The sequence below is a fragment of the Musca autumnalis genome, unplaced genomic scaffold (assembly GCF_047663935.1).
Source record: "Musca autumnalis isolate F117 unplaced genomic scaffold, ASM4766393v1 scaffold_2, whole genome shotgun sequence".
Lineage (NCBI taxonomy): Eukaryota > Metazoa > Arthropoda > Insecta > Diptera > Muscidae > Musca > Musca autumnalis.
Genome location: NW_027411755.1, coordinates 226,873,877 through 226,899,828, shown reverse-complemented (window position 1 = coordinate 226,899,828; position 25,952 = coordinate 226,873,877). Strand labels below are relative to the sequence as shown.

Genomic DNA, 25,952 nt, shown 5'->3' with positions numbered 1-25,952 from the left:
ATCCAAAATTTGGTGTTCATAATATTTTGTCCAAACTTAGTTTCAGTTCGAAGATAAGTCATATCGGTTCACCCCTTTAGGTACCTCTTCCACAAAAGTTCAAAAATGTTCGGAAAAATTGTGCGCACGATAACTCTTGAAGGGAAGGACCGATTTTGTCCATACTTTACGCATCCCAATATATTTATCAGATATAGATCAGGTTTGATTATGGACTATATTTGTTCATTCCTTCCTCCCACACAAAATTTGGGATAATTTCACTTGAAGACCTGCTCTTGACTAACTTTGATTTCTGTTGAAGTAACTGTCTCAATTACGACGGTAAGAGTTTTTTCAGTGGCAAGTCCATAATTATTGAGAAAACAGCCCGAAAATTGTAAAAAAAACCCTAAGGCACCATATGTAGAAACTGGAGAGCACAATAACTCTCGAACTGATAAACCGATTTGGTCCAAAATTTAACCTTCATCATATTTTGTCCAAACTTAGTTTTACTTCAAAAAATGGCCCATATCGGTCCTCTCCTTAGGATACCTCCCCACAAAAGTTCAACATTTGTGTCTAAGTACAGTTTAGGGTCTGTTCAGAGATCCATTGGGAATTTATACCGATGATGTTCTTTGTGATCCTGTTTACAGCCATATTATATTTTCCGTGGACAAGTCCATGCTTCCTGGCATACTGGTCCAACAGGTGTCGACAACCCACTGAAATGACTAGTGGGCGCGAAATCTATCGAAAAGATATGACTTTCAAAATAAGATCCACTTCCATAATGCACTATGTCGGTCCATTCCCTCCTCCGCAAAACTTTTGATCTTTAATCCTAATCCACCTTTTTTCGGCAAGTTCAAATGTCCAAAAAGTGCCAAAAAATTCAGAATATACCCCAAATACATTCGATCTGTCCGTAGATGAAAGTTCCAATTCACATAGGCTGAGGGTATATCACTGTAAATAATTAATAAATCTTGAAAATGACATAAAACTCGTTTCATAGTCATAAATTTTTTCTTGAATGAAAATTTCCGCGAAATTGGTGGTCTCGATGTAGGTAACCGATTTGGTTCGCATTTTGAACATCGTTATGTTTCTATCAGACATAGAGCAGGTTTGAATATGGACTATGCCGGCCTAGTTTGTCCTCCTATTACAACGACCACCAAGTGTACGGTGCGCAACGGCAGCTTTCGAACCGAATACTGCATTGGTCCTAACTATGCATATCTTTGTAATATTTCTTCAGATCTTAGATAAAGTTCAAAGATGGTGCTTATAGGTCCACTCCTTAGCTTAAATGGATATCTCTTAAATGGAGCTATAATTTTGGTGCAAATTTTAGAACCCTGTCGACTTCTTAATGTACATCCCTCACAAAAATTGACCATTTTTGTTTAAGTGTAAGATCATTTCCATGATCATATGGAAATTTATCCTTTCCATGATCATATGGAAATTTATCCTTTGTAACAATTATTTAATAATAACGGCAAAATATATATTTGAGTAGTTTGATATTCAAAATACTAAATAGGCCATCCACTTAAGAAATCGCTACCTGTAGGATTCTTAAAAAAATAATAGTGATGGGATTTATATGACCTTATTCGGTATTCAGAATTCTATCTAGTATTCCATCTACTCACTAAATGGCGCCCAACGTGAAAGTTATTAAATCCATTATTATACCTTTTTATACCCTCCACCATAATATGAAGGGTATAATTAAATTTTTCATTCCGTTTGTAACACATCGAAATGTTCATCGGAGACCCTATAAAGTATGCATATTCTTGATCAGGGTGAAATTCTAAGCCGATATAACTATATCCGTCTATTTTTCTGTTGAAATCAAGATACACCTCGCAATTTTTATGATAGAGCTTGGTAATTTGGTATTGAAGTTTCTATTACTCCTTGGATGTTTGGTATTGCAAATGGGCTATATCGGTCCAAGTTGTGATATAGCCTCCATAGAACGGTACCACCCGAATTTCGGTATTTTTAGGGTCTTAGCTTCATTATCACACCGAAAAGGCTGAAATTTTCCCCTGAAACTTTCCCCTAAAATGTTTTCGGTATAGGTTCACGCCTCCATATAGCCCGCATAGAACGATACCTTCCGATTTTCGATATTTTGAAGGCTGTGACCACAATAATCCACTGAAATGGCTGAAATTTGGTATCTAGTCTTCATTTGGGGTATACAACTTTCCATATGAAATTTGTCGGTAAAGGTCCACGCCTTCATATAGCCTCCGTAGAATGGTACAGATTTATGGTATTTTGGAGCTCCTACCCCCTAAATTTGTTTCTATTTCATCCAAAAACCTTATATATGAATTTATACGGCGATCGGTTAACGTTAACCCGCAAAGGTAGATTTTCACGAAAATTCTCTAGAGGCCGCAATTATTGTGACTAAAAACGATTTCTACAAAAATTTATAACGATCGGTTAACGATAGCCCGTGCTCCTGTCCGCTCTCTATTTTTCATAGTACTTTGTATGGGAGCCAAAGCGATTTTTTAGAAAATCGATCTACAGGACGCAATTACTTTCCAGTCGATGAAAAAAATTTACCAGTTCATTAATGTGGCAAAAAAACGAGACCTACAAAGATGTATAAAAATATATTCTCTTTAGACATACATATGATGTTAATAAAGTTACATGTTAAATACACTGTGCAACACTGAAAATGCAAACAACTTCTAGTATGCATTTTTAGAAAGTACATATTTAGACTACAAAAACCCTAGTAGGGTTTTGTCCTGTCCGATCCAGTTCGGATTTTATGGCCTCATCTAAACCGGGCTAAACCTACACTTTTTTGCATTTATCAGGCCTTTATCTCAGAAACGAATAGGAATTTGGCCTTGCTGTCTTTAGCAATATTGTAGCCCTAAACTAGTAGAACTTATAATAAAAGCTCAATCTAGGGCATCAAAATCTATAAGATAAAGAAAATCTTATATAATTGCTAAAATTCTGGTCAGTATCGGCTAAACTATTGGGAGTTGAACCAAGTAACCTTTTGCAAAAATCTTCCGCATTTCGGATTTCACTACATTTTTGACATTTTTATTAAATCGTCGTTGCAAAATGTACTGAAAACAACGGCATAGAAGCATTTTACAACAATGACATGTTCTGAAGAGTTGTTTATTACATTCCAGGGAATATTTTTCCAAGAGACAATATTCAGAAAATATTAACGGTTTTGCAGATACGGTGCGAAATGTACAAAAATTGTGGAACTTTTGCATATATTTTGAAATTTGAGGCAATAAATGTAGTTTTTCGAGTTCACTATTTCTCCAAATATTTTATTCTTGTCCTTACCTACAAATTTGCTTCAGAGGTCAGAAGAAGATTCGCATTGGATTCAGAGATATAGCCCCTAATTTCTTTAAAAACTCAATATTTAACCATGTTTAGATGGGGCCATAAAATCTGAGCTGGATCTGACACAACAAAACCCAACTAGGGTTTTTTGTCGTTTGGGTCTGTACTTTCAAAAAATCTTCAGTTCGAATTGTTTGCACAAGATCACCTTAAAAATGTTGCACAGTGATAGTAAAAAAATACCTGGTGTACGAATTAATAGTGTTTAGGGCTCGTATGCCCCGTAGAAGCGTACCTCTTGTTTTTTTCGTATTTTGAAGGTTTTACCGAAATATCGGAAATTTTGTATTTAGTCTTCTTTGAGTCTAAGAACTTTTCGCCAGAAATTTGTAGGTATAGATTGACGTTTTGATATAGCCCCCATGGAACAGTACCTCCCGAATTTCGGTATTTTGAAGGTTAACATATAGAAATAAACATTGTTCCACAACATCCCATACGGGACTAGGGAGACTTCTCTCATATCAATGAGTGCAGCCCGATACATTTTTAGCTCAATGATATGGGACCTACTGTTTATCGCCGAGTCCGAACGGCGTGTCCTAAGACACCACTTGTAAAGGAGTTTTTCAAGGCTGCAATATTCAGGAAATGTCTCCAACATTACTGAGGGGTATTTTGCCACCGTTGAAAAATTGTTGGTGTTGCCTGGCCGGGGAATCGAACCAATGACCTTCTGCGTGCAAGACGGGCGTGCATATCATTGCACCACGGTGGCACCCATTTTTAAGGTTACCCACATTGTTTTACCGAACTTGCTGAAATTTGGTATTAAGTCTTCTTCATAAACGAAAGTAAACTAATTGGTCCATTTTACTTCAATTCCAGGGCCTGGCGGAACTTAACACAGTTCTTACTTGTTATGTGCTTGTTTTATTGTGGGGCCCTCCTAGACCGCACATTTTTTATATCAAATTTCGTATTTCGACAAAATAAAACAATCTATTTCTGTCCGTCCCTCCATCTATTCTGCTATCGTTTCCAAATTTTGGACTGAATCTGGGAAAATTTATCTGACGTATTAATTTCAAAGCGCTATCTGGATTTTTTGTGGGCAATTATTTAATAATGATGGCCAAAAATATATTTGAGTAATTTCATATTCAAAATACTATATAGTCCGTCCACTTACGAAATCACTACCTGTGGTATTAGGTACATAACGTTACCTGAGACTTTTTGTGGGATTCTAAAACAATAATAGTGATTTCAGAATAACGGCCATAATATCAATATCTTGGTGGGATTTATTTGACCGTATTCGCTATTCAGAATTCTATTTATTCCATCCAATCTCTAAATGGCGCCCAACGTTAAAGTTATTAAAGTTTTATTACTATTTGGTTTTTATTCAACACCAAGATTTTGGAAAAGTCCGGGACTGTATTAAGTTACCTTCCTAGTATTTTTTAGAACTTTGTTTTTGGATTTAGAAAGATATTTCTAGTATTGCATACGAATCCAAATCTCAAAAAACCATACAAATTGCTGAAAGTATTTGTGGGTTTTAAACGGCGCTAAAATGGCTAATCTGGGGAACTTTTTGTCAATATCTCCGGATTCTAGGACGATGATTTAATAATTAAGGTCAAAAATCAACCTCTTGGTGGCTGAAATAGCGCCTTTTTGCCAGTATCTGTCTATTAGGTACATACCGTTATCTGGGATTTCATGAGATTCTAAAGTATTAACCAAGATTTGATTATAACGGCCAAAAATCAATGTCTTATTAAAATTTATTTAAGTAATTCAATATTCATAATATATTAATACCATACTCTCACGAGATGGCGCCCAACGTGAAAGCTATTGAAGAATTTTTACCGGAAAGTTTTTAATCTGGGAACTTTATGTCAGTATCTGAGATTTTAGAAACATAGTGTTATATGGATTTTTGTTTGATTCTAAAACAAGTGAGCCAAGGCTATAGTCGGGTCGGGGCCGACTTGGTAATGCCCTACAGCACTACCCCTGTGCATAAGCTTTCGAATGTAAAAATCAAAATATTAAAATTGGGATAGCTTAGCGCTTTTGCTCTGAATGTCTTCATTAATACAGGCCAATTTTATTGAAACGCATTTAAATGCATCGTCGGTACAACTCAAATAAAAAATGGAAATGTGGGATGTACGCCAACCATCAATAGGCTTCTTTCTCGGTGAGACCCCCATCAACCCCCAAAATTTCGTGAGGATCCGATCAAAATTCCGACCTGTAGTGTGATTGCACAAAAAATAGAAAAAGGGATGCATTACCGACTATTGCGATATCTCTGTTGTTTGACCAGCCAAAATTTCGTAGCGATCCAAACAAAATTGCGACGTAAAGCGTGATTACAAAAAAATTAAAAAATGGGATGTATTACCGATTATTGCGATATCTCCGTTATTTGGCCACCTACGCCAACCTGCTTTACATCATTCTAAAGATGGGACTTTCTACTTTCATAGTCACACTTTGCTTTTGGAAGGTCCCCAACCAAAGCTGTGATATTCGTCATTATTATTAAAATTGCAAAAATTAAAAGTTGTGTCCTATTAGCGGTTATTGCGATATCTACGTTGTCCGACCATCACCAAAATCAATAGGCTTCTTCGTCTAGGACTCCCAATAACCCCCCAAATTTCGTGACAATCCGATCAAAATTGCGACCTATGTCGTGATTACAAAAAAAATGGAAAAATGGGATGTATTAACGACTATTGCGATATCTCCGTTATTTGGCCATCTACGCCATCCTACTTTGCATCATTGTAAAGACGGGATTTTTTACATTCATAGCTAGACTTTGCTTTTGGAAAGTCGCCAACCAATGCTGTGATATTCGTCATTATAACTAAAATCGCAAAAATGAAAAGTTGGGTTCTATTAGCGGCTACTGCGATATCTTCATTGTTTGACCACCTACGACAACCTCCTTTACATCGTTAGAAAAAGATATTTTCTACTTTCATTAGTATACCCCTTATGGAAGCTGAGATATTTGCTTTGGAAAAAATGTTGACCTTTTCACCCCTAAATATTATCCGACCATCACCAAAATCAATAGGCTTCTTCCCCTCCGGGACCTTCATCAACAACCAAAATTTGGTGACGATCCGATCAAAATTGCGACCTGTACCGTGATTACAAGGTTTAGATGGACAGACGGACGGAGACACATAGCCAGATCGTTTCAGCTCGTCGAGACAATCATTTTGGTATATATAGCTATGGGTCTACGACCATTATTTAGATGCATTGCAAACTTTTTGGGCAAAACCGACTTATAATACCCTCCCCACATAGTGGTGTAGGGTATAAATAGTAATAATCGTTTAATTATAACATACATACATACGTATGTTTCCAAAGGGACACGGCAGACTCCTCTCATATCAATGAGTGCACGCCGATTCATATTAGCTCAATTATGGCACATACCTTTTATAGAGGAGAACGATCGACGTGTCTTACTACACCACTTATAGAGAAATTTTACATAGCTGAAATACTTATGAAATATCGCCTACATTACACTGAGGGGTATTTTGCCACTGTAGGAAAGTATGATGTTTTTCTCGGCCTGGGAATCGAACCGCAAGATGAGAGCAAGGCGGACGTTCTAACCATTGCACCACAGCCAAATATTAGTCTTTTAATCAAATATTAGTCTTTTAATATTCAGAATACTTTCTATTCTATCCACTGACGAAATGGCGCCCAACGTGATTATATTTTGTACCAAACATTCCTTGCTTTGGACCAATGCCAGCCACCACTGCTCGCTAGTCTCTGGAATCAAATTATCCAAAATAGTTAAAACACTTTTCATTTCATGGGACCGGGTCTACTGGACCTTACATCCCTCAGCTGATTAGACAATAAAACTTGATAGTTAATGATAGTAACCAAAATTTCAAGAACTTCTATAAATTAGTGCTTAGCTCTAGTTTCGTGCCTTTATTTTCCTTGCAGAAATATCTAATGTACACAAAGCTTAGATGTTCTACATGCACCAATCAGTAGTTTATCACACCTTTCTTACAATGTGTCCCACGGCACCTTATGCCACATTTATTTTTCTTCATGTTTATGGCGGTGTAAAATACACCATGCTGATCGTATTAAACAAAAAGCATAATCACTGATTGACCATAAGCAGGAAGACTATAAGTAAAATCCAATTCTAAACACAAAGCCCATTTGCCAGGACTAAGGACATACAATGGCACCTACATATACAATGCTAGCTACTAAGAAAGTAAATTTTATAAAGCCAAAAAAACTTGTAAAGATCTAATAGAGATTTATAACTTAGAACAGATATTAACGTAAAGAAGGTGCGTGTTATATCCTATATACGACCCTTTGCACAAGTGTGCACACACACTCACATCGATGTACTTGCAGCCGCAGCAGCCATATACCTGGGCCAATATTAATCTTTTACAAGGCGATCAATCCAATGACTATAAAAACCGCTGCACTGCCTAAGTGTGAGTGAGAAGGGAAATTGTTGCATAGCTCGGGGCACAAGTGCAACGAAGGAAAGGAGTCATAAAATGTTGTTGCCGAGAACAGGTACTTTTGGTGGTGGGTCTTTTATGAGCCATCATAAACCTAAGCGCTTAGGCAACAACGGAGGGATGGCGATGCTGCTGCTGGCCGCCAGTACCATTTGTATTGAGTTCTTCTCAGTGATTGAAAAATGTCTTGGGTTTTCCAAAATTTCTAACGAATGAACATTGAGCTTAAGAGAAAAAAGGGGGCACATCATAAAGAGAGTCAGGCCGTGAGCATGCTCAGGCAAGAGAATGAGCAGGTCACCAGGCAATTGGAGAACAGCGAGAGAATGAGAGAGCCAACCACTTGACTCAATTGAGTGAAAATATTTTGTCGCAACAGATAACACCAGACTAGTGGCTCGTGTCTATCTCATGAATCATTTACCTGCTTGCCATCGAACAGACCAGACAATTCTCTTGTCTCTTCCGATCTTCGTTCGGCTCTCTCACGCTCTTGAGTGATTGAGTTTTATGTACGTACAACTGGCTATAGCCCAGCTATTGTGGATAGCTGGCTGAAAACTTAAGTTTAGTCGTAGATATTTTCGAAATGTAGTTTTAGTTCTTGTGTGTTAACCCTTTAACTAACAACGATTCTGTGTTCATGTTTTTGTATCGTTTTAGAGTTGCAAGCGACCATGCGCGCATGGCTTCTACTCCTCGCAGTGCTGGCGACTTTTCAAACGATCGTTCAAGTTGCTAGCACCGAGGATAATCAAATATCAATATCATCGAGATTTATTGAAGCAATACAACCGATTAATAAGGATAAAACCACAACAAAAACAACAACACCGTCGCAACGACAACAAAATAAACAAACAACAACAACGACGACGGCCGTTGTACAAAAATCAGCAGTCCAAACTGCCCTAATGGATTTTCACAATATTATACAACAAAACCAACAACCACAACAAAGTATTGTTTATAAACCACATACAAAAAGTGTTTTAAGTGATAAATTAAGTGAAAATAGCAACAACAACAAAAACCTTATTATTGAAATAAAAAATATTGAAGAAATCGAAACAAACGATTTAAACGAAATCCAAGAGATACAAGTGCAAGAAAATCACAAAAACAACAACAGCAAGAAAAACAACAAACATAAAGAAAATTTAACCGAAAGTAAAGAAGAAGAAAAAGTGGAAGAAGTAGTGTTACAACACGGTGAAGAAGTGGAAACTGAAGATTTAAGTTTAATAAAACATAAAAAAGTTCATAAAAATAAGAAACAACAACATAAAACCTTATCAAACAACAACAATATGGCTTTAAGTGTTAATGAAGACAAACAACAAATAAACCAAAAACATATTAACAACAAAGTTAGTGAGGATCCCATTACAATAAAACAACAACAACAAGAACAAAGTTCCTCCTCCCAACAACATCAAAAACAGCATCAGCATCATCATCATAAGCAACAAACAGAACCTGCCTCACAACAAAAACAAAAGCAACATCATCATCATCACCACCAGCATCAACATCAGCAGCCTCATCATCAAAAACACGAGTCCACGTATTCTGAGGACTCTGACACCTCCTCAGCATCATCTAGTGATAATTTTTCCTCCTCCGCCTCACAAACATCGTCATCATCAGAAACCACAACGCCGCCGCCAACAACACCCATGGATGTTGATATCTTGGCCGAAGATGATGAACCCCAAGTGGATGCTGTCATACCCGAAGATGGTCCACGTACCTATAGTAATAATGAGGTTATTGGTGACAAACTAAAACCCGATCCCTCAACTCTAGTCGAAATTGAAAATAGTTTATTATCACTATTCAATATGAAACGGCCGCCAAAAATCGATCGTTCCAAAATCATAATACCGGAGGCCATGAAACAATTGTATGCCCAAATAATGGGGCATGAATTGAATTCTGTAAATATACCAAAACCTGGTTTGCTGACAAAGTCAGCGAATACTGTGAGAAGTTTTACGCATAAAGGTAAGTGATAAAGAAACTTTTTTTAAAATTTTTTTTTCTAATTTACAAATTCTTGTTGGGTGATTTTAAGTTGAGAGAAAGATAATCAGGTCTCCACATTTTATGTGGGTCATGGTATTTTGTGGAACTGTTCTAAGATTTCAAAGACTTTAGAGGTAGTTTACACTATCTATCAATGTCATATGACACGAAATAAAAACATTCCATATCTACCCACGAAGGCAATGTGAAGACGCAATTTTATTATATTTTTGTTGGGGTGGACGCACAGAATACATGGCGTAAGGAAAATCTCCAATATTCCACATAAGAGTGAATATTTAACGATGGAAAATTTCATGTCATATGACATTTAAATATAGTGTAAACTACCCCTTATTTGGGGGTTCCTAGCATTTTTGGAAAAATTTTTTTGGCTTAAGAAAAAAAAATAACGGATATTGAATACGAATTTCAATTCGCAAAGACTGTGCTATGAGTTGAAAGTTTTAATGGTTTTTAAGTCCCGCTCTAATTGCTTTAATCTGGGGAACATTCTGTCAGTATCTGCGGTATTAGGTACAAAGCATCATCTGCAATTTTTGGAGGATTCTAAAATAGTTGAAATGATTTCATAATAACTGTCAAAAATCAATCTCTTAGTGAGACTTATTCGAGTACATTAGTATTAAGAATACTATTTATTCCATGCTCTCAGTAAATGGCGTCCAACGTGGTGAAAATTATTAATGCCTATATTTTTTTAATTTCTGTGTAGTAATATCTGACCGCATATAAATCTTCTCGTTCCGGTTGATCTTCTGTTACTCCACAAGCTCTGTTCATAGTCCCTTAATAACTGCTTAGATTAAAAAAAAAAAACGAAATAATGAAAACAATTTAAAATAATTTTGAAAAATTTAATCAAAGTGTTGAAGGTTTAGAAAAACAATTTTAAATCTATTTTTCACACAAAATCGACTTATAAAATTATTCAAAATATATTTAAATTTTGCGCAATGTGTTATATTTTTAGAAGTTCTGAAAAATATTTGGAAATATAAATCTTTTCGTTCCGGTTGATCTGTAACTTAATAATAATAACTGCTTAGATTAAAAAAAAAAACGAAATAATGAAAACAATTTAAAATAATTTAAAAAATTTAATCAAAGTGTTGAAGGTTAAGAAAAACAATTTTAAAATTATTATTCAATTATTATTCAAAGAAAATTGACTTATAAAAATATTCAAAACACATTTAAATTTTGCGCAATGTGTTGCATTCTTAGAAGTTCTGAAAAATATTTGGAAAAGGCCGTTTGCCAGTCATTAAACTTTAAATTCGACATTTCTTACAATCCCTAAAAATAATTTGTCAAGTTCTTTTCCATTAATTTGTAGAAAAAAATTTTTAAATTAAATAAATAATTTTAAAAATTGGTAATTACAACTTTTCAAAAAATTTTCAATAATAATATAATTAAATATTTATAAATTGAAAAAAAAAATAGATACAAAAATTTAAATTTATATTATAATTTTGAAAAAGAAACTGATAAATTAAAAAACTCATAATATCTAAAAAAAGTTAGAAGTTCTAAAAAATATTTGGAAATTGCCTTTCGGCAGTCATTAAAGTTTAAATTCAACATTTTTACAAACCCTAAAAAATAATTTGGAAATTGTTTTTTTTTTACTTTAACTAATTTTTAAAATTGGTAACTAACATTTTTCAAAAAAATGTTATATTTTCAATAATAAAAAAATAAATATTTATAAATTGAAAAAAAAAATTGATACAAAAATTTAAATAATTTTGAAAAAAAACTGATAAATTAAAAAAACCCATGTTTTCTAAAAAAACAGTTAGTGTTTCAAAAAAATTTTAAAATTATTTTTTTTTTTAAATTTTTATAATGTTAAAATTTTACAAAACTTAAAAAATCTCTTTTTAAAAATATAAGGAAAATGAATATAGGAAAATCAGAACAATGGGATAGGTGCTGTATTTTTTTTTCAAAATAGTCTAACTTAATATTTTAAAACAGCGAATTTATTAGTTCAAAAAAATTGGCATTGTTCGCCAGGGTCAAGAAGAAAAAACTTAATTTTTTGAAAAAAAAATATTATATTTGATTTATTTAATTTATTTCTCAGAATTTTTATTCTCATACTATTTTCAAAAAAATTAAAACTTGATATGTATTTTTGTTTGTTCTGTGTATTTTTCAAATATAAAACATTTTTAGTATTGAAAAATTTTAATTATTAATTTCGAAAAAAAAAATAAATTTTATTGAAAAATCAATTAAATTTTGGAAAATATTTAAAAATTTCTAGTACATTCCTACTTTTATTCCAAACAAATTAAAATTTATTTTTATTTTTTATTTCTTATACTATTTTCAAAAAATTTACAACTTAACATATAACTTTTTCTGGGTATTTTTCAAATGAAAACATTTATAGTATTGAAAAATTTTAATTGCTCCAGCAAAATCATTTTCAAAAAAAATATATATAAAAAATGTCTAGTAAATTCCTTATATATGTTTTTTGGGTATTTTTCAAATAAAAACATTTTTATTTAATTGACTTAATTGAGCTATCATGATCTAAGTTTTGAAAAATTTTAATTGCTCCAGCACTATCATTTTCAAAAAAAAAAAAACAATTTTTATTAAATAAAATCAATTAAATTTTGGAAAATATTTACAAATTTCTAGTAAATTCCTACTATTATTCAAAACATATTAAAATTAATTCTCAAATAAAAAAAATTATTCAAAAAAGAATAATAATTTATATCTCATAAAAAATATATATTTTTTTATGTCTCAGATGTTTTTATTTCTTATATTATTTCGAAAAAAATTACAACTTAATATATATTTTTAAGTTCTGGGTATTTTTCAAATAAAACATTTTTAGTTTTGAAAAATTTTAATTGCTCCAGCAAAATCACTTTCAAAAAAAAAAAATAAATTTAAAAATTTAATGAAATTTTTGAAAATATTTAAAATTTTTTAGTAAATTCCTTATACATGTTTTTTGTTCTAGTATTTTTCAAATAAAAACATTTTTAGTTTTGAAAAATGTTAATTGCTCTAGCACTATCATTTTCAAAAAAAAAAAAAAATCTTAAAAAAATCAATTAAATTTTTGAAAATATTTAAAAATTTCTAGTACAATTCTACTATTATTCAAAACATATTAAAATTTTTTCTCATTTAAAAAAATATTCAAAAAAGGAATAATAATTTATTTCTCAAAAAAAAAAAAAATATTTTTTATGTCTCAGATTTTTTTATTTCTTATACTATTTTCCAAAAATTTACAGCTTAATATATCTTTTTTGTTCTGGATATTTTTCAAATAAAAACATTTTTAGTATTGAAAAATTTTAATAGCTCCAGCAAAATCATTTTCAAAAAAAAATATTAAAAATTTCTAGTAAATTCCTTTGGGTATTTTTCAAATAAAAACATTTTTATTTAAATGAATTAAATGAGCTCTCATGATCTAAGTTTTAAAAAATTTTAATTGCTCCAGCACTATCATTTTCAAAAAAAAAAAAAAAAAATATTTTACTTAAAAAATCAATTAAAAGTTTGAAAATATTTAAAAATTTCTAGTAAACTCCGAATATTATTCAAAACATTTAAAAATTAATTCTACAATTAAAACTTACTCTTTAAAAAAGAATAATCGTTTTAATTAAAAAATATATTTTTATTTTGAAAAATTATATTTTTGATTTTGAAAATAAATATTTTTATTATATTTTTTAAAACTTAATTTTAATTTTTTCTTTAATTTTCATAAAAAAATCAATTTTTTTTTGTAAAAAAACGTATTTTTCAAAAAGATTTCATTCTACAATTCCAAAAAAAAAACTAAATACCAAAAAATTTTCAAAAAATTCTTTTTAAGTTTTTTTTTCGAAAAATTTCAATTTTATTCAAAATAAACATTTTTATTATATTTAAGTTTTAAAACTTAATTTTAATTTCTTTAATTTTCATAATAAATTACATTTTTTTATAAAAAAAATCGTATTTTTTTAAAAAGATTTCATTCTAAAATTCCAAAAAAAAAATACTAAATATCAAAAAATTAAAAAAAAATATTATTATTTTTTTTTCGAAAAATTAAAATTTTGTTTAAAAACCTTTTCTTTTTCAAAACAGTCCCTCAACAGTATCTATTATTTTCACAACAATGTCATCTTTTTGTTTAAAACTTATTTTTAATTTTTTTATTTCTTTAATTTTCATAATAAATTCATTTTTTTTTTTGTAAAAAATTCGTAGTTTTTCCAAAAAGTTTCATTCTAAAATTCCAAAAAAATACCAAATACCAAAAAAATTTCAAAAAATATTTTTAAATTTTTTAGAAAAAATGCAATTTTATTTAAAAACTTTTCCTTTTTCAAAATAATCCCTCAACATTATCTATTATTTTCATTTCCTCCACAAAAATATCATCTTTTTGTTTGTTTTTTTTAGTTTGAAATTTTTTTGTGTTCAAATTTCATAATTTTGTTTCGTTTTTTTTATGATTGGAATTTTGTCTTTAGCTTAGTAACTAACTGCCATTCCTTAAAAACAAAATATTTGAAAAGAAAAATTCCCACAAATATGTGTGTACGTCTGTGTGTGGTGTCACACATTAGGCATACATATGTATCTCTCAATTAATGAGTTGTACGTGATGTTAATTTTTAATTAATTAATGACCAGCCATCCATCTATGTACATATAAAAACTGTATGTATGTCTCCCAACGGCAAAATACAACTTTGTATATTTAATGCGTTTTCTTTTGTATTCATACATATTTCTATGTATGTATGTATGTTTGTGCGTTACTGACCATAACCACCACAAGTATTTAAATTAATTCATATTTTTTTTGTTTGTTATTCATGTTATAGATTTTTTACATGACATGACCAACAGTGTTTTAAAATGGGGTTAGTGGGAGAGTTAGAAAAAAATGGTTTAGATATATAGACAAAAACTAGGCAAATGTGAAAAGAAAGATGTTTTTCTGTAAATAGTTTTTTCAGTTTTTTTTTGGTAACTCAATTTATAGAAATAATGGAGAAGAGTTTTTGTCATTACCTAAACTATCAAATGGGGGCTTCCAAATTCCGAACATATTAAAATAACCGCAAAATTTTACTTTTAACACTTTGTAGGCGATATTTAGCATTTGAATTGTTTGAACGCTCAAAGAAAAAAATCTTAATATTTTTATTTCTCCAAATTCCGCCGGCATTACAAATTTAAAATAAAACATAAATTAAAAAAATCAAGTTTATTTGAATACTACAAAAGTGGCGCCCTATGTAATTTTTTTTTTATTTCTGCAGTGATTTTTTTATTTGTGGTTTGCTTTCCTTTTGAGCCATTTAAATATGTCAATTATCAAGTGGGTTTATATTTCATTGTGGTAAAATGGCGCCCAATGTAAAATTTATTTAATTGTTTTAACTCTGTGTTATAGACCTCTTCCACTAGAAAAGTGAAGGGACTCATAATTTTCTTTCACTTTTAAATCCCAAAGTTTTTTGTAATATATGTATCTTTTAGAAGTGGTTTAAAAAAATCGCATTTGAATTTTTTTTCTTGTGTCGACATACTTTACTTTATTCGGCATTATGAAGTTGTGATAGAGAAAAAAATAACTAACTTTTGGTTAATGAATACGTGACAACTATTTCAAGTTTATTATTTTAGTTTTTATAAATTAACTTATTTTTTCCCAAAAAATCTTCTTCTTATAATACGTGGAAAATCTGAGCATTGCTCTAAGTTTGAATAATAAACAAATCTCGGGGTGCTCTATGACAACACCATTACCGTTTAATGTATATTTCAATTCCATTTTAATTTATTTTTTATGTAAAATACTGCATATTCTCAATAGCGATGTAGAATATCAACATCAATTTCGTATAAGCTAGCCAATTCCTTTAAAACGAAAGTCATAGTGGTCCAAAATGGTGTTATACGACAGTGGCGCCCAACGAAAAAATCTACACATTATTAGCATTTTTTCTTCTCTTCGAATGCGTTCTTTTTTATGTAGTCTTTTAAGTGTATTAGGCTGTATAACGTCAAGAAATTGAAAAATGGCTAAAAAATATTTAGAATTTCCCTTTTTTAATGTATTGCACCTTACGCAGAAATCTGATTATTATCAACATTTTTAATATCTTCGAATACGTTCTGAATAAAAAAATATAAAATGACGCCCAACGTTGAAAAACATGTTAAATTTAGTTTTTTTAATGTATTGCACCTTACGCAGAAATCTGATCATTATTTCAATATCTCCGAATACGTTCTGATTAAAAAATATAAAATGGCGCCCAACGTTGAAAAACATTTTAAATATTTTGAAATTTCCTTTTCTTTTTGAAATATGACATCCTGTGCAAAAATCTTAGCATTATTAAACGTTTTTTTTTTTCTTTATTCTCTTCGAATACTTTCCGATTTATATACAAAAAGGTCCAAGATGGAAAAAATTAAAAAAAACTATTTTTATATTTGTTGTTTTTTTTTAATAGTCGAATGACTGATTTGATCTTATTCATAAGTTTAAATTACTCCAACAAATACATATATACTCCAAATAAAAGTAATCAAGCTGAATAACTCCGAGACAAAAATGGCGCCCAACGCAAATATTTTGATTGTTCAAAAGAAAACGGAAAATCGCCTTGACAATTTTTTTATTTATTCCATTGTTTCCTTCTAAAAACTAAAAGTCATAATGGAACAAGAAATCATCAAAAAAAAAAATCATAATGGGCGAGGAACTTATTCTTTCTAGCTATAAAAAAATCATGTTTGAGTTTGTTGTTGGAATTTTTATATTTTACCCCCATTAGTTTTGCATTATAAATCTCTTGATATAATTTTTGAAATACTAAAATGGCGCCCAACCCAAAAATACTGAATATTCAAAAGTTCCCTTGTTTTTTTGTGAAATATTTCCAAAATTTATCCTTTTATATAAATAAATATTTTTATTTCTTTACTTTCTTATTTCCTTTTAAAAACTAAAAGCCATAATGGGCCACGAAATTATCAAAAAAAAAAAAACAAAATACTTTCCAGCTATAAAAAGTCCTGTTGAGCTTGTTGTTGGAATTTATTTATTTTACCTCCATTAGTTTTGCATTATAAATCTCTTAATATAATTTTTGAAATACTAAATTGGCGCCCAACCTAAAAATACTGTATATTCAAAAGTTTCCTTGTTTTTTGTGAAATATTTCCAAAATTTATCATTTTATATAAATAAATATTTTTATTTCTTTCCTTCCTTATTTCCTTCTAAAAACTAAGAGCCATAATGGACCAAGAAATTATCAAAAAAAAAAAACAATACTTTCTAGCTATAAAAAAAATCCTGTTGAGTTTGTTGTTGCAATTTGTATATTTTACCTCCATTAGTTTTGCACTATAGATCTCTTAATATAATTTTTGAAATACTAAAATGGCGCCCAACCTAAAAATACTGAATATTCAAAAGTTCCCTTATTTTTTGTGAAATATTTCCAAAATTTATCCTTTTATATAAATAAATATTTTTATTTCTTTCCTTCCTTACTTCCTTCTAAAAACTAAAAGCCAATAAATTATCTCAAAAAAAAAAAATAATAATAATAATACTTTCTAGCTATAAAAATCCCGTTGAGTTTGTTGGTGGAATTTATATATTTTACCTCCATTAGTTTTGCATTATAGATCTCTTAATATAATTACCTAGAAATACTGAATATTCAAAATTTCCCTTGGTTTTTTGTGAAATATTTCCAAAATTGATCCCTTTATATTTTAAATGTGTAAAATATCTTAACGAGTCTTATCTGTCAAAATGATACTAAATTGACGCCTAACCTTCAAATATTGAATATTCTAAAATTGCTTTTATTTTCATAGTGGACCGACAAATTATCAGACCATTATAATATAATTATAATTTTTCGGTCCATGCTGAAAATAAAGGCAATTTTCGAATATTCAATTTTTCAGGGTTGGTCACCGATTAAGTATCATTTCACCAGATAAGAAAAAAACGAAAGCAAGCGATCGATTCTCCCTGCTTTTATAAATGTGTGCTATTTAATTTGTAAAAATTTTAACTTAAAATAAAATTTTTATATATAGCGCCCAATGTGCTTTATTATTTATATTTTTTATCTGCAAAATATCTGAACTAGTCTTCCTTCGCAGAATAATCATTTACATTTTTCTGTATTACTTTTTCATATCAACGAAATTATAGCACGTTGGGCGCCATTTTTAGCCATAGTCGGGAAGCAGCCAAAATTATACTAAATTGGCGCCCAACCTCGAAATATTGAATATTATAAAATTGCTTTTATTTTCAGAATGGGCCGAAAAATTATAATTCATCATAATCGTCTGATAATTTGTCGGTCCACTATGAAAATAAAAGCAATTTTAGAATATTCAATATTTCAAGGTTGGTCGCCGATTAAGTATCATTTCACCAGATAAGACTCGTTCAGATATTTTCCACATTAAAAAAATATACGCAGGCAAGCGATCTGTACTTCCTGCTTTTATAAATTTGTGCTATTTAATTTGTAAAAATTTTAACTTAAACTAACATTTTTATATATGGCGCCCAATGTGCTTTGTTATTAATATTTTTTATCTGCAAAATATCTGAACAAGTCTTTCTTCTCAGAAACAAATTTTTTTTTTGTATAAATAATATCTGCGCCCTTTTTCATATCAACGAAATTATTAGCCGTTGCCGGGGATTAGACCATGGTTTACGCCAGCCCCCAGCATAGTAAATTTCTATACATTTTTTATATTCTACTTGGGCGCCATTTTCAATATACATAACTACCTTACAATGAAAATTCGGTTACCCAAATGCATTTTCTGAGGGGAAATGGAATAACATTTAATTCCAGAATTAAGATCGTAGCTCACTGACGCTTCCTGCTTTTATAAGTGTGTGCTATTTAATTTGTAAAAATTTTAACTTAAACTAAAATTTTTATATATGCCGCCCAATGTGCTTTATTATTTATATTTTTTATCTGCAAAATATCTGAACTAGTCTTCCTTCGCGGAATAATCATTTAAACTTGTCTGTATTACTACTAAATTTTTTGTATAAACATTATCTGCGTCCTTTTTCATATCAACGAAAGTATAGCACGTTGGGCGCCATTTTTAGCCTTAGCCGGGGAGCAGCCCAAGATTTGCGCTCAACACAGTTTATTCTACTAGGGCGCCATTTTCAATATATAGCTACCTTATAATGAAAATTCAGTTGCCCAAATGAATTTTCTGAGGAGAAATGGAATAACATTTAATTCCAGAATTAAGATCATAGCTCACTGACGCAGCCAGGAGCTAGCCTAGGGTTTCAGCCAGCCCTCAACATAGTAATTTTCTATAGGTTTTTATTATTCTACTAGCAAAAGTTCAAATTGCAGTTATATTAAAAATGAAAAATAAACATTTTATGGACATTCTACAGGCAAAAACAGCGTTACGTAGGATATGATCCTCATAAGAAATGTGAAAGTGGGTACTTTGTAAAATTGACTCAAATTATTTAAGATTTTCAAGTCATTCCATATCTTTTTTGTTGGCTTTTTGTTTGCAAATAAGGTTTTAAATATGGCGCCCAACTTAAAATATGGGCACTGATGAAAAAAATGAAAATTATGGAACCATCATAACACTGAACAAACATTTTTAAGATCTATTTTTAAGATTTTTAAGCCATTCCATATCTTTTTTCGGGAATTTTGTTAGCTTTTTGTTTGCAAATAAGGTTTTAAATATGGCGCCCAACTTAAAATATGGGCACTGATGAGGAAATATGAAAATTATGTAACCATCATAACACTGATCAAAAGTTTTTAAGATCTTTTTTTAAGATTTTCAAGCCATTCCATATCTTTTTTCGGGAATTCATTTGGCTTTTTGTTTGCAAATAAGGTTTTAAATATGACGCCCAACTTAAAATATGGGCGCTGATGAAGAAATATGAAAATTATGGAACCATCATAACACTGATCAAAAGTTTTTAAGATCTATTTTTAAGTTTTTCAAACCATTCCATATCTTTTTTTCGGGAATTTCGTTGGCTTTCTGTTTGCAAATGGGGGTTTAAATATGGCGCCAAACTTAAAAAAATGGGCACTGATGAAAAAATATGAAAATTATGGCATCATCATAACACTGATCAAAAGTTTTTAAGATCTATTTTTAAGATTTTTAAGCCATTCCAGATCTATTTTTCGGGAATTTTGTTGGCTTTTTGTTTGCAAATAAGGTTTTAAATATGGCGCCCAACTTAAAATATGGGCGCTGATGAAGAAATATGAAAATTATGGAACCATCATAACACTGATCAAAAATTTTTTTGAATAATTTTCAAGAAAAATCCTATGCTTGTCAAGCCATTTCCGTTATGAAATTTCGTTGGAGTTATCTTATGGCGCCCAATGTAAAATATGGACATTGAGGAACTTAAATGCATATCTAATTCGCTACTGGTTTTATCCATTGAGCTGGTCCTAGCTCACAACATGCAAAAACGAATTTGCTGAATTTCATTACATTATTAAAATTCAGTAGCTTAGCTTTACTATTCATTACAAAATCTTTAAAAGAAAATTGAAAAAATTGAAATTGAAATCTATGAGAGTAGGAATAATCAAATCATTCGTTAGTTTCCGTTGAATTTGAAAATTTTTGTCAACTCTTGGGAAAAAATATTATAATTATTGTAATAGATATTGTTGACCTTTGGACTTTATCTTCTTACCTCAAACCAAAATAAACCATAAGTAGATAAAATATTATAATTTTAAAATAATGTCAGAGAAGTCTCTATTGTACCATCGAAGATGTTTTTGGGAACATATGTATGTATTTAATTTCATTGTGGAGTTGTGACATACGAAAAGTGGAGACCAAAAAAATTTTCTAATTTTTGGTTCACAACAATTCTTTAATAACTTTTTATTTTGCCAAATGATTGAAGATTTACATGGAAAAAAATTAAGGCTAAGAATTGAAGAAAGCTTGCGTTTAAATATCAATTTCTGCTTTGGCATTATTTGTGGGCATATGAAAAAATAGAACTGACGTACCCTACAGATATTTAATATCGTCTAGAAACATGATAGTGGATATCTGTTAGAGGTTTTTCTAAATATGTCCTAAGATTATGAGTTTGAAATTAAAGCTTAATACTCGCAAACTGACTCTTAACCTCTTTTGCTCCAAGGTGATAATTATCAATAAATTATTTCTCCGTTATTTGCTTACAATGATCCATATTATTTGCATGAAGTACGATGCTAATCCATCCAATTTTGTTTATGAACCTATTCGAAAGCATTTTTTATTCAATTAAAATTTAAAAATCTTGTGGAAAGGTCATGAACATTCTCCAAGGAAATTGTTTATACGCATATATTCTCAACGTGTCAAGGTCAATGGCCAAAGGAATATCCCAATGGTTATAAAAAGGCTCTATGTGGCTTAAAAAGTGAAATTTTTTTAATTAATTTTATGCTGGAAGTCATAGGAATTTTATTCTAGAAGTTCGGAGGTTTCCCAATCACCCACATCTATAAAAAAATATCCCATTATCGCTTGGGGATCTTCGTTGTCATTTTTGTTTAATTTCATTACAAATAATTTTTTCCAAACTGTTCCCCCTAGAAGTCATAGGGTTGCGATTTGAAATTTTTCGAAAACCTTCCCAATCATCACACCTATCTCTCCTTATTGCTTGGGGATGTTCGTTGTAATTTTTTTTCTTTAATTTCATTACAAATAATTTTTGATTCTCCAAATTGTTCCCACTATCACTATGCACTTGTTCATGTAGTTCATTAACAAGCCATGCAAATTTCCCATTATTTTCCACACATCGCCAGTCCTTTTTGACACATATGCAAATTCGCACACACACACACACACACACATACATATTACAAATAAAACACTCATTAACAACAAATGCAAATGGGATTTCCAATATTTTTCACAATTGAACTACAAAAAGAATAAAATACATTACAACAACTACAACAACAATGACACCTCAAGTATCATCATAAAAGTACTAACCTCACGATGCACATCGTTAAGGAAATACACTTCGGGTATTTTAGTTTTATAACAGGTCCTCAAGTCGTTCGGCTACCTAAATGCTAATGTTATCCCTTCGATGACCTTGAAAAATTTATTATTTACAACACTATTTATGTTGGTTTTACATAATTCAAGGGAATTTTCAACATGTTTGATATATTAACTGTACATGTATGCATACACGTATGTATGCATATACGTACATACATACATATGACATGTGTGCAGCGTGAAATGATGATATTATGGCATGATATTGAAAATTAATGTTTTTTTCACAATCTCCTGAGTGGCATCTTCAAGTGTCAGGAAGCAAAAGAAAATATTTAAAGTTTGCTTAGGTACCTGTTTGGAAATGCTGCAAATAAATCACATGTGTTTCATCAGCCGTGGCATTAGTGTAATAGTTTTGCTCTTAAAAGGTGTGGAAACACAAATAACTAATTTTGGAAACAAAGGTGAAAAAACAATAACAAAGAAGTAGTTTTAGCGCAAAAGCCACTCTCTTGGCACATTTACAAAATTTGTTGTCGTTCACTCTTTACTTGTGATATGTAACGGAGAGTAGTAAAGATTTAATATTGGGCGCCAATTATAAATTTTCTTGCTTTTCTTCCCATTGTTGAGCTTGGTCAGTAAGCCTGGAAACTGTAAAGAACAAAGAAAACTGTCGAATTCGTGGGTGTGTCTTGCTTTGTAGACACACACATGGAGCGCTGACAAAGGTTGAGCAAGAGAAGAATGCCTTAAGCGGATTAGCCTTAGTGGCGCTATCTGGCTTCTTCTTTTCCCTATTGTGTGGAAAAAATTAAAGCCTAACTAATCAATCCTACTTAAGATCACCCACCTTAATCTTTATATCTTTTTAAAACTCTTAAATGATCTCTATTTTATTACTAATTCTCCTTTCCCTTTCTCTCTCTTTGCAGATAGTAAAATCGACGATCGGTTTCCTCACCATCATCGGTTTCGTTTACATTTCGACGTACGCAGCATACCCGCCGAGGAAAAACTGAAAGCTGCCGAATTGCAGCTGACACGTGACGCCATTAGTCATGCCACATTAAATCCCCGCCTGGCCAATCGCACCCGTTATCAAGTGTTGGTCTATGACATAACACGAGTGGGTGTACGCGGTAAGCGGGAACCTAGCTATCTGCTGTTGGACAACAAGACAATACGTCTGAATAGCACAGATACAGTGAGTTTAGATGTACAACCTGCTGTTGATCGGTGGCTGGCTTCACCGAAAAAGAATTTCGGTCTACTGGTTGAGGTTAGGACATCACGCTCCCTGAAACCAGCACCGCATCATCATGTACGTTTACGCCGCAGTGCGGACGAGGAACACAGTACGTGGCAGCATAAACAACCCCTGCTCTTCACCTATACCGATGATGGTCGGCATAAATCGCGTTCAATACGTGATGTTAGTAATCGTTCCAAGAGAGCCGGTCACAATCGTCGTTCACATCGTCGAAAGAACAACGAGGAGATATGTCGCCGACATTCGTTATATGTCGATTTCATCGATGTCGGCTGGAGTGATTGGATTGTGGCGCCACCAGGTTATGATGCCTTCTACTGCCATGGCAAGTGTCCATTTCCGCTAGCGGAACATTTAAATTCAACAAATCATGCAGTGGTTCAGAATATGGTTAATAGTATCAATCCAGGAAAGGTACCAAAGGCTTGCTGTGTACCCACACAGTTGGAGGGCATATCGATGCTCTATTTAAATGACCAAAATACCGTTGTGCTCAAGAATTATCAGGATATGACAGTGGTGGGTTGTGGTTGTCGGTAAGGTAGGGAAGAATGAACGACAATAACCAAACTCATGACATTTGAAAGAAAAGAAATAAGTGAAGAAAAAAGGAATCAGGAGATTAGACATTGGGGATGAGAGAGGGAGAGAGAGAGTGATTGGGAATGAGTGTAAAGTTAATTGAGAGAAGGAACAGTGGGGGATAATAGGAATTCCGTATGTAAAACCCCTTAATAGGTATCTGAAAACAATTTTATGGACCCTGTTGTAACTTTAGTGCGGTAACTTGGGAATAGAGGAATCCCATATTGTGCCTATTACATGTTAGTAAATGGGGACAGTAGGAATTCCGTAGCCCTTGTGAGGTTCTTAAAATGTTCGAAGGACCATGTTATGCCTTAGATATCCAAATTGCGCACCAATGGAATCCCATATTGTTCCTTTTACTCTCAATTCCCTCTCATTAGTAGTAGGAGGACAGTAGGAATCCCCCTTAAATCGAAATCCCTTTTATGTTTATTTTTCATTCTTGATTCTTTTTGGTAACATATCGTGATATTTTCTTGAAGCCAGCTTATTGGAAAAGCCTAAAGCTGCTCATTTGCAACAAACCAACAAAAAAGAAAACCAACCAATAGAGCATCATTTGCTAGAATTGTAAAGCAAACCATTTTGTGAAGAAACTTGAGAAAGAAGAATCCATTGGCTGATGGGTCAAGTCTGGACTTTCTCTTTGTTTTCGTAATTACTTTTCTTTGCTTTTTAATGCTTTAATAAGTTTAAAGATTTTGTTTTTGGATGAAAAAAAAATAATGAATTATATATATATTTTAAAACAAAACAAACGCAATCTAAATGGACTGAATTATTGAATTTTATTTCTTAAATAAGTGTAAATATTAAATATTTAAGGAATCGCTAGGGTTGAGACAACGAAAGAGAAAGTGGGTGATAATAGATGAAGAGATAGAGAGAGAGGTGTATAAATGCAAAATAACAATCCCCTCCAGGTCATAAGTAGTAGTCACTAATGAGGAACTTTATTTCAAAAAACAAAACTAAAAAAAAAATTAACACAAGCCGTTGAACAAATTTTCTCTTCAGTAACACAAAAACAACAAATTGTAACAATTTGACAGCTAGGCTGTCCTTATTATTTTGTATATTCTTAAGCTTGAATTTCTTTAAACAACAATACATAAACAAATTCTCACTGTGCCATCCATCCATCCATTCAGATCAACAATATTCATCAAACCATTTCCATTTCATAAATCTCCTTTTTTTCCTAAAAAATATACTCGAAACAACAACAATAATTGTGTATAAAAAATAAAACAAAAACGAAAACATGTAAATTTTAAAGAGATTATTCCATAACTAAACTTAACAAAAAATAGCAATTCAAATCTAAAAAACTAAAACCTTTGTATTTTGTTAAATAAAAAAAGGAATAAGTTTAAACTTAGCGAATATATCCATGTACTATATCCTTACATTTAAGGATTATTATGATTATTATTATTACCATAATTATTATTATTAATATTATTATTAAATAATTAATGTAATGTAATTCTATATAAAAAATGTATTGTAATTTGTATGTGTATCTCTCTTAATTTAAATTTAATTATTAAAAAAAAAAAGAAAAACAAAAAAACCATGAACAAAGAAAACAAAAACTTAATGTTAAAAAACCAACAACAACAATCGATTTTAAGTTTTAATTATTAACGAAAACAAAAATCTTTATAGTCATACATTTCTCAACTATCCAATCTTTATAAATTTTTAGTCTCATTTTCCCTTTCCATGAAATTGTAAATTACTCCTAATTTCCTTTTATTCTTTTGTATAATTTTCTATACATTTATTAATGTTTCTCGTTCTTTACCAAAAAAACACAAAATTTTTATTGTCTCTTCCGTTTTTATCGTATTAGTCCCTACCTACCTATCTTTATTTTATTATTACTTCTATATAATTCGATGTAAAATTTTTTTATTATTATTTATTTATAAAAACTATTTTTTATAATTTTAATTGTAAACGATGTGCCGAGAAAATGTTTAATTTTTTAATGATTGTGA

The 25,952-nt window shown here is 31.0% G+C and overlaps 1 protein-coding gene across 6 annotated transcripts in view; it reads left to right on the top strand.

Annotated features, from left to right (window-relative positions):
• Positions 1 to 25,203, top strand: part of dpp (decapentaplegic morphogen) — a 490,893-nt gene extending 465,690 nt beyond the window's left edge. For 5 of the 6 annotated variants that reach the window (XM_073970964.1, XM_073970965.1, XM_073970968.1 and 2 more), the window contains 2 exons: positions 8,583 to 9,926; positions 23,021 to 25,203. In XM_073970964.1, the coding sequence (XP_073827065.1) occupies positions 8,597 to 9,926; positions 23,021 to 23,898 (2,208 nt within the window). In that variant the 5' untranslated portion in view covers positions 8,583 to 8,596 and the 3' untranslated portion in view covers positions 23,899 to 25,203. Of the gene's footprint in view, positions 1 to 8,338; positions 8,432 to 8,582; positions 9,927 to 23,020 lie in introns of those variants that run through there. The other variant, XM_073970969.1, reaches the window with a different exon arrangement.
• Positions 25,204 to 25,952: the final 749 nt, after the last annotated feature.